General features: G+C 38.7%; 1 protein-coding gene across 3 annotated transcripts; it reads right to left on the bottom strand.

The window, feature by feature from the left end:
• Positions 1–754: 754 nt before the first annotated feature.
• On the bottom strand, positions 755–8,255 carry CUNH18orf32 (chromosome unknown C18orf32 homolog). 3 transcript variants are annotated; one of them, XM_020985823.2, is made up of 3 exons: positions 8,155–8,255; positions 2,069–2,257; positions 755–1,369 (listed from the first exon to the last, which is right to left on the bottom strand). In XM_020985823.2, the coding sequence occupies exons 2-3, from the start codon at positions 2,231–2,233 to the stop codon at positions 1,304–1,306; spliced, it is 231 nt and encodes a 76-aa protein (XP_020841482.1). In that variant the 5' UTR covers positions 2,234–2,257; positions 8,155–8,255; the 3' UTR covers positions 755–1,303. The 3 variants fall into 3 exon arrangements, with proteins under 3 accessions (XP_020841482.1, XP_020841481.1, XP_020841480.1); XM_020985822.2 differs by having other exon boundaries at positions 8,131–8,245; XM_020985821.2 differs by having other exon boundaries at positions 1,004–1,369; positions 8,147–8,255.
• Positions 8,256–10,386: the final 2,131 nt, after the last annotated feature.

Here is a 10,386-nt window from a genome sequence, read left to right as displayed (position 1 = left end):
AACCATTCAAAAGTGTTCAGCCTTAACCATCCACATGGGAAAACCCAAGTAGATGAAGAATATCTCTTGTTCAGACTATAACATTTAGTCAAATGGAAAACCGTGTGGCACCTGTCCTTTTGTATGTGTGTAACAAACACAAATACACACACGCATAAATGAACAAGTGTCACGGGTAAGTAAAGCCCAAAATGAGAAGGAGGAGAGATGGCTTCATTTCCTCTGGGAAATTGCAAAGCTTCTTTAATGTCCTCAAACTCCTCCCAGAATCAAAAATTAATATAAGTCAGACAGCAATAGAAAAATACACGTTGGGAGGGAGGAGGCTCAAACGCATTAACAAGTAACTTGGAAGAACTGGTATAAAGCATGTCATTAGGAAATGCTATGATCGAGAAAGGAGATGGGCTAGTTGTGTGGTGATAATGAGGTATAACAAGCAAACTGCCCATGTGCTCTGCTGGTTCCCTCATGATGTCAGGTGAAAGTGAGGAAGGTCCCTAACACACCAGACAGACTGCCCTCAGGGAACTTACCTGAAAAGGAGTCACAAAGGATAGGGAGGCATGGATGGGTTCAATATGCACCACTGGAAGCAACAGCCACATCAGTGAGATCACAGATCCATCTGAATGTAAGAAATGTGTCCCTTCTTAAAGCAGTCTCTCATTCACCCACATCATCTCTTTCCTCTCAAAGTAGGAAAATGCTCAATCAAGTACTATGCATCTCACTACTCTCTTCACACGTAAGCTGGGCAATAATTCCTTTCTTATTTTTTATTAGCAAATTTTTTCATGTCATTGTTGTAGTTCATAGAAAAAACCAGCATATGCCTCAGGTGCAGTTTCATAATAAAACCTTTTATCATCTAAATTACTTCAAACTATATTTCAAGAGAATCCTACTGAAGCTAAAATTAGTAGTAGGATAGGGTTGTGGTTAAATTCACATGAATGCAATGGGTTTGAGGATTTATAAATACTGAAAGAGAAATGCAAAGTATTATTAAAGTGAATTTCTATTTATTTGTATTGTTAAAACAAGTTAACCTAAAATAGAAACTTTAGGTTATTTGCAATAATAGAGATGAAAACTATTTCGGTAAGGATAAAGAACAGGAATGAGGTAATTAAATATAATTTAAACATTTTAAATAGAAATACTATATATATTAGGGAGATCTCTAAAATATCTACCCCATATCTGGTCTCAGAGAAAAGTGTGAAAGACAATATCAGAGTAGTTGCTGCATATTATCAGTTCCATTTTTAAAGCAAAGACATCCTTTGGACAAAATGCTTTAATCTATCTTTTTGCTGCAGCTTTCTGTTGGTTCTGGTGTAGAGATTCCATTTGTGTCTGCAATCTGTAAGAAACAGTGGTATGAATTTATTATAGCACCAACACTTGTACAGGAGGTTCCCTTAAAATAAGTTAGAGCAGTAAATCTGAACAAAGTTTTACTTCCAATCACTTACATGAAAAGCTAAAAATGATTTAGAACAGCACAACCAACTTAAAATCATACATGCCAATGTATGATTATTAATTGTAAGCATACATGCATTCATGAGACATAAAATATAAGATCCAGAAATAATTTAATCATTTCAATTCAGAAAAAAATTTTTTTTATCTTTATCTTTCTATACCTCAACTCACTCAGCACATTACCACATAGAAAATTTGACTAATTTTAGTATCACCTCTTTTACTTTGCACCAACCAACTAGGGATAAATGTAACTAACTCTCCATCTGTGTATGGCTTTTCTATGTAAATCAGCAGAAAACTGATGAAAAAAACCAAAAATATGCATAGTTTATTCAAAAGTTATCCATCTTTCAAAGAACAACTCTTGAATAAGGAAATGCTAAGTATTTTTAATGCCCAATCTACACTTTCTGGTAGATATTTTACAAAGGAAAAGAACTAAATTCAAAACATTATTGAAGCTTTGGGTTGTTGGAGAAAATTTCCAAATCTGGCCCTAAAACAAGGGTCAAAAGCCATTTGTTTTTAGCTATTTGCTCTACCCGTCATTTGTATATTATTATATTTTTACCTTATAGTTTCCTTTGCTTTGTTTCTCAACAGAGCTTTCTTTTAGAGCTTTTTTAGGCCACAGACGACTAACAAAAGGTGAGATTAGATGATATACATATGGCTCCAGGAATTTTTTGTACACCCAAAGAAGGACAGGAATGACGATACAAGGAATGCACACCATTGCCTCAGGCTTGACTGTTCTGAACTGTAGATAAAAAAAAAGTGCAGATGATATAGTCTGTAATGAAGTAATGACATGATTAAATTTCTAGATTTGTACTTTTTAGAGTATAATATTACTTTTGGAGGAAAGAAACTAGATAAATCTAAAAATCAATTTGGCTAAAACCAAGAACTCAGGGTGCCAACTGAATATAGTACACTGTTACTTGGAATGGTTAAGTTTTGGTTAATCAATTACCATAAATACACCATATATAGAAGCAGATAATATTAATGCTATGAAGAGACCTTATGAGATTACATAATGCAATCTCTATTTTACAGATGAAGAAACTAAGATTCAAAGAAGTTAAAGACCTGACCATGGTCACATGGGTAGCAAGAGTTTAGCTTTATGTATCGTTTTGCATGACTACACACATATAACGTATATGGAACTGCTTGCCTTCTCAATGGGGGGGGGAAGGAAGGGAAGGGTGAGGAGGGAGAAATTGGAACTCAAAGTTTTAAAAACAAATGTTAAAATTTTTTTTAAAAAATAAAGAGTTAAGCTTTAAACCCGTGTCTTACTGACTCCAAATCTAACACACTACCTACTTTGCCAAGCTGAGGAACTGAAGTCCAAAGAGATTGATGAATTATTCATTTTTTATACATGTGAATAAAATCAAACATCATTAACAAAATTTTATGTTTTGCTGATTCAGATGGCAACACTTGGTTCAACAAGCATTTATTAAGTGCATATTATATTCCTGGTACTGTGAATACAAAGACAAAAATGAAAACTATCTCCTCTCCTCGAGAAGTTATTCTATTGAAGATCACATATACAAAGAAAACTAAATCCAAAATTGGTATAGAATAACTCCAGGGGAAGGGTATTAGCAAACACTGTCTGGGAGGTAGGGGGGTTGAGGGTTGGGAGGGGAGGGATCAAGCTAGGCTTCCTGGAGGAGGTGGCACTTGAGGTGAGCTTTGCAAGAAGCTACAGATTCTATAAGGTAGAGGGGAAGGGAGGACATTCAAGGAATGGGGGATGGGCTGTGCAAAGACACAGAAATGGAAGATGGGATGTGTTGAGAGAACAACAGTAAGAAGGAAAATTTGTCTGGAATGAATAGTGCATGAAGGAAAATAAGCCTGGAAAGGCAGGCTGGAGCCAGATTCTGAAGGGTTTTAAAAACCAGAGGAGTTTGCATTTAATCTTTGAGTCAAGAGGGAGTTTCTTGAAAAGCAGAGTGATATAATCAGACTTCTGATTTAGGAAAATCAATTTGGCAGCTATAAGAGGATGTATTGATAAGGAGAGAGACCTGAGACTGAGGAATGAATTGGGAAACTACTGTATCATCTCAGAATGCCTAGGGATCATCAATGCATTTGAAAGGACTTTTTTTACTAAGAAATTTTTAGCTTCCTGGGGATATTTCAGTCCCTTAGATAAGAGTTGGGAAGTCCTGCCAAGATTTTTTAAATTTCAAAACTGGCTAAGAAAGCATTAAATGGGGGCAGCTAGGTGGCACAGTGGATAGAGCACCGGCCCTGAAGTCAGGAGGACCTGAGTTCAAATCTGGCCTCAGAGCAAACACTTGACACTTACTAGCTGTGTGACCCTGGGCAAGTCACTTAACCCCAATTGCCCCAAAACAAAAAACAAAACAAAAAAAGAAAGCATTAAATGCTAAATATCAAACATTTATTTCATTTTTAATACTGCATAACACAAACAGCAAATGCAATAATACTATAACTATATAATCAACAACTGATTGCACATACAAGCTGACTTGAGGCTTTGGGAAAAAAATATTACAGTCAAATCTAAACCAAACCCAATACATAAATATTTGGGTTTCTGGAAAAAAAAATTAGGGAGTGATTACTAACTATAAAAAGTACTGGTCTCTTTACAAAAGAATTCACAAGAGAATTATTTTTAAATAGCAAATTCCCTTAGCAATTTCCGATAGTTCAATTTACACATAATTTTAGAGGAATATACCTGTGTATGATTTCTTTCTTCAGCACACTTATCTTCCTCATTAAATCCTACTTGATTGCTACTTATTAATTGTGTAACCTTCAGAAAGTCATTGAATCTCTCTAATTCTCAGTTTCCTCATCTGTAAAATGAGGGGGTTAGAGTAGATGATCTCTAAGGTTCCTTGATTTGCCTGAAATACCCTAGTCTGGCAATGCCTGCAATTATTTCTGCCTCTTTTTAACAAAGTTTCTTAAAACAAAATGTGTAGTTGGAAATTAGTGTTAGTAGAAAACACTACAGTGTGGCTCTTCTCTAAGCATTATGTAAAGATATGATTACATTTCAATTTTTTATTTACTTAAAACATAAGAAAGATTTTTTAGAATCTAAAAACAGCATCTTTCTATAAGTAAGGGTTCTGCAACATTTTTATCTATGAGTGCCAAGAACCCACATGAAAAAAAATGAACTTCACATGGAAATAAAAAAATTAAAAACTTAATTTAGTTTTTGTGTGGACATAAAATATTAAGAAGCAGGAATATAATACTTTAATAAATATAATTAACTATTTTCTTTCCCTAAAAAATGAGCATATTGATTAAGAGAATGAAGGGATGTGTCCTTTAACTATACAGGTAATTCAAATAGGTAGCAAAGTTTAGTGGAAAGAGTCCTGGATATAGAGTCAGAGGCCCAACTCCAACAATTATTACCTGTGAGACCTTGGCAAAGTAGTCTTAACCTCTCGGTGCCTCAGTTTCCTCATCTGTAAAATAGGGGAAATAGACTCGAAGTCTCTTTTCAAGTCTAAACCCATGACTCAATTGAAAATCCTATGCTGTAGTTAGGCTAGTACTTAACTTAATATGGGTTCCCATAATACGCTAGATCAGATCTGTACAACTTTGCAGTAGGTAGGGACCAAAATTAAAATAGAATAAACTTCCTTCGGGCCTCGGGCCATGTGACAAGAGTGTACAATGGCAACCCTATATTTTTCCACAGGCTGCCTCAAATCTTTCAGTCCTGTATGTTTACAGGCCTGTGCTAGGGAAGTGGGGGAGGAGAGGTGAGAATAGAGAGAGGTGAAGAATGAAAACCAAAATTTTTATGAAAAAGTAGAACTGACTATGCAACAGGAGAATTTGGGTATGGTAAATGGAACTTACTAAGAGCTGCTTCAGAAAGATTAATATCAAGTAGAAATAGCAAGTTACTGGTTATTTGGAAGGGTCCATAGAGCTCTTCACCAAAGACAAGAGTCTAGGTCTGAAAGGAACCTTAGAGGCTATTAAGTCCAACCCTTTCATTTCACAGCGAGGAAACTGGGGCCCAGAAAAATCAGGGCTCTCACTATGGGTGCAGAATACTCCATGTGCTGCCAGACTTAGCGGGTATGTTCGATGGCTTTGCTTAACTGTTCTCTTTTTCTTTTTCGCGAAGAATACCTCTCTGGACAGAGGGCAGAGGAATATATTTTAAAAAGGTGATACATGTGTGTGTGTGTATACATACATATATATATATATACACAAATATGTATATATACGCATATATGTATAAATGTATATACACACACATATTGTATATATGTATATACATACACACATAGACAAAGAGCTATAAATTTTTTTAAGGTAGCAGAAGTGTATTTTTTTAAGATGGAAAAGCTCATGAACAAGGTAAAATTGTAGTTGTATGTAATATTTTTGTATAAATTTTTGAAACTGTTTAGTTAGGCAGAGCAAGAGGACTGAAAAAAATCTGGCTTTATGTTTTGTCAAATAAGGAGGCTTCTTGCTCTATCTGGGAGCAGCAGGGCTGGAAAGGAAGGATATTAAACCTCAAACCCTCGACTAGGGGCAGGGGTAGAGAGAAGTAGTGGAGGATTTTAAATAAAGTACTTTATAATTTGCATAATAGATGATAAAAACTATATGATTTTGTTTTCTACCACAATCTCTAGAATTTGAATTTATGTTTCCAGAAAATATACAAATAATACTATTTAGGAGACACAGTTAGAGAAAGGAAATTTACTTCTAAGTGTCTTTGGTCAAAATCATACTTAAAACAGATTTCTCTTATGTGACAAGACAGACAGAATCCTAAATAGATGGGATATTTCTAAACTTTGGAAAAAAGTACTTTGTTCAGCACCCCAACCTCACACCTCAATCTTTCCAACAGGACAAAATAAGAAGAGAAAAACTATGTTCTTGTCAAAAAGCTAAGGAAACATCCTGCTTATCTCCCTGGTATAGGGCCAAAGATCACTCAAAAAAAAGAGATGAAAGAAAGACAACAATGGTCTGGGGCTGAATGAAATCTTTCCTTCTGGTCTATACCTATAATTTCATAAAATCTTAATGAGTTAAAAAATTTTTCTAAGGTCAGGACTCTAAATCTAAGTTTTAAACATACTACAATGACATCATGGCATAGTGGAAAGAGTGCTGGATTCAGAGACATTTTTCTGGTCTTAGTTTCCAAACCTGTAAAATGAGGTGGTTATACTAGATGAAAAACTATGTGTAAGGTTCAACTGTATAGACAGGTGTGGTCTAATGGAAAGAATCCTGAATCGGAGTCAGAATACATAGATCTGAATACTACTTCTGACACTTACTAGATGTACTAGACCTTGAGCAAGTCATTTAATTTCATTGTACCTCAGTCACATCTGTAAAGTGGGAATAAGAACTGTAGCATCTACCCTTTCAAGGGTCTTCACAGGACTAAATACAAAGTGCTAGAAAAAAATCAGCCATTTTTATTATTTAAAAATTACTTTTCTCTAGCACCTTAAGTCTTTAAATCTTTATATCTTACAGGTAATATATTGGAATAGGAAATACAGGGCTATACGAAAACTGACATGAAAGATTTTAATTTTGCTGTTTAAAAAAAGCCCGAATATTAGTTAAATTGCATTCAAAATTACAGAAACTTTATATGCAGGATCCTTTTATTTTTGTTAAAGAATATGTTAAAGGTGTTGGTGATAATTCTGTAAAACTTAAAAATAAAAGTCTGATGTTTTACACCGGGTTTGCACACATTCTTTTTTAAAAAACTGACATTTATTCTCATAGACACCCTGTCCTGGTGGAGAAAAAAGATGGCTGTCCATAAGATCTTTGAGTTCAGCCTTTGCCAAGTGATTATAGGCTATTCTCTGATCTTCAGTAATATCCTTACCTAGAGAATGGAACTAATACTTGCACTACCCACTCCAAAGGATTGTTGTGAGGAAAACACTTTAAAAACCATAAAGTCTATTAAAATGTAAACTGTTATTACTATTAGAGACAGAATGAAAGATGAGGAGCTGGTGAGAGACAATGAGAGTAGACTGGGGAGAGTTGATGAAGATGAAGGGAGATGGTGAAAAGCAGAGAGTCACAGAAAGTGTTGGGGTGGATAGCTGAAGTAGTAGGGTTCAGGAAGACAATTAGGGGGGCCATGAGAGATGAAGAGGGAAGACGAAATGGTAAAAGATGCAGAGCAAGGCAATGGGTGGGAAAAGGTGATAAGGGTGGATAACGGAGGAAGATGAGACAAAAACCCAAGGGTAGGAAGACAAGTGCCCGGCTTGGCAGGGACAAGAGGGACGATAGGGATGACATGGATATCGGGGGCGAGGGAACGGGAAGAAGTGGGGTGAAAAGGCCAAGATGACAGCCAGGCTGGGGGGGGTGACTATCAGGCAAGCGGAGATGGCTGCTCCCCATCCCCCGGGGTCCTTCGAACCCACCGAGGAAGGTGCCCGGGCCCTGACAACGGCTGAAGCCGAGGCCCGCCCGCTCCCAGGCGCCGCCGTCAGTCTCTAGGACTGGCGCTACTTCTCTCCTCTCCCACCCTGCGGGACCCACAACATCCCCCGACCCCGGCCCCTCACGCACCAGCCCACGGACCCACCGACAGACCGACTGAACCGCTGCCCCAGCCCGTTCACCCAAGCGACAGCAAAACCGGAACGGAAGCGTCCCCGCTTCCGGGACCACAGCGAGGCCAATGGGGGGCCGGGAGGAAGAACTCTGTCAGCCCGTGGAGCCCGCCCCGCTCCTATCACGTGAGCTGAGAACGTCGAGTCTCCGTTGTCTTGGTGACGTTCCGGGAACCCAAATGCCCAGAATGCTCCGGCCCCTCAGGACGTCCATTGCCTGAGTTCGGGAGACGTAGCAGGGTGCAAAGGGCGGGGCAGTCTAGGACACGTGAGATGGGCGGGCCGAAGAGCTGAACGGTTTCTACGATTGCGCGCTGTTGGGCTTCCTCGTTCCCCCCAAAATTCTGCCTCACTCCCTTTTTCTTTCTTGGACTCTAGCACTAGTGCTTTCTTTTACGTTCCTTTTCACGGAATTATGAGAATCGTAGATTAGGGCTGAACGGAACCTCAATACTTTCCCTCTTCTTAGATTGGACATTAGTTAGTTTGGCACTTCTCGGCCACGCCTGGCTTCCCTGTTCGGTGACTGCCTTTGTCTGGCCTCCGCATCAGCGAAGGCCAGCCTCCTCGCTGGCACCGGAACCCACGAATGCATCTCCCTTTTCCCCCTTTGCAATTGATAGTTCCTGGATGGTGCCTAAGGGTAGAGCTTAAGGACCCCTCCTCTGCTTCCTGCATTTGTGTCTCTCCCTCCCACCCCTTTTCATTCACGCATTTGTTCTACTGACAAACATGTTAAGTAAACTTTTTTGGTGAGGCAATCGAGGTTAAGTGACTCGCCCAGGGTCACACAGGTAGTGTCAAGTGTCTAAACACGTTTGAACTCAAGTCCTCCTGATTCCAAGGCCCGAACTCTATCTACCGCACCACCCGGCTGCCCCAGCAAATTTTTTGAGAAGGGGGTGCATTTCAGGGCAAGAGGCCTGGAAATTGGAGATGTATTCTAAGAGTAAGGCCAGTTCGCCTCCACTTTGAGTGGAAAGGAAAGGCTGGAACTAAGCTCTGAAGGATGGAAGGGACTACATAATTAGAAATTTTACAAAAACATAAAACATTAGTGTTTAGTTTGTTGAAGACATGTATTTAAGGGTCTTTAAAAACAATGTTTTTAAGTTTCTGGTGACCTGCAACACCTAGTTTTTGGCTTAAGGTATTAATTTCTCAAATTATGTGCTATTACTTCTATATTGTAACCCACCATTAAATATGTATCGCAGAATCAGAGATGGGACAAAGCAATAAAGTTAGAGCCTTACAATCACAAATGTTTATGAAACTGTTATCTCAACACTTAGCCAAACAGCACTTATGGATGGCTGATATTTAAGGCTTCTCCAGGAAACAATCTCTTCTAATTCCTAACAGGTAATTATACAAATTGGCAACTAGGCCACAGAAAATTCCATTAGCAATCTGCTCAAATCCGGTGAGTGACCTCCTCAGCAGGAGTCTGAAGGTCCTTGGCCTGGCCTACCACAATGGAGAACAGCATTCCAGGGGATTTCTGGGAGATAGAGGGTTGTTGTTTTCTAAGAGAACCAATGACATCCATCACTGGGGGAATATCTTGCCGACTGCAAGAATTGCAAGTGAGATAGAATAGAGCAAAGTTGTCAGCGTCACTGTCTCCTCCAGTAATGGAAATCCAAGCAAGACAATTCAAGAGAACTGATGATGGCCTGGGGTTGCAGTACATGCCCTTAGTCGTCTTGACTTCTGAACAGCCTATCCTACTGGAGTTTTCATATGCTTGGGGCAGACACACTCCACTAACCCAAAGGGTTTCAGGTCTGTCAGTTACCCTTAACCTAATTTAGCCCTTCTGCAGTTTTACTGGGGTGTGTGTGGCCACTCTTTCTGTGACAGCTTCTTGGAACCACAGGTACCAGAATGACACCAAAGATGGCTCTGCAATGCCTCACAGTAGAGTTCCTAGTCCCTCCTGAACTGGCCATACATCCCAATATGGAGTTAGCAGCCAGTCAAAAGGGAGAAAAGAAATTACCACAGGAAGAAAGATTTGAAGGGAAAAGGCTTCTCACTACTGAGTCCCTTGTAAGGACAAAATAATTGAAAAGCACCACAGTGCAAATCACAGAGTGAAATATGGTTTTAAAGGCAGATAGAACTGAAAAATAGTATAAAAAAATATTTCCAGGTTATGAAAGTTTAAGAGAAGTTGGAGGAAAAGATGACAAAATCATACTTCAGT

The sequence above is a fragment of the Phascolarctos cinereus genome, unplaced genomic scaffold, assembly GCF_003287225.1.
Source record: "Phascolarctos cinereus isolate Bilbo 61053 unplaced genomic scaffold, phaCin_HiC Scaffold_4;HRSCAF=312, whole genome shotgun sequence".
Lineage (NCBI taxonomy): Eukaryota > Metazoa > Chordata > Mammalia > Diprotodontia > Phascolarctidae > Phascolarctos > Phascolarctos cinereus.
The sequence above is the reverse complement of the archived record's forward strand: the minus strand, read 5'-3'. Positions and strand labels throughout refer to the sequence as shown.

Coding starts and splice junctions, on each gene's coding strand:
- CUNH18orf32 (XM_020985823.2), bottom strand. CDS start 2,233: ATGGTGTGCATTCCTTGTATCGTCATTCCTGTCCTTCTTTGGGTGTAC. Junction 1,370..2,068: donor AAAGCAAAGGAAACTATAAG/GTAAAAATATAA, acceptor TGTTTCTTACAG/ATTGCAGACACAAATGGAAT.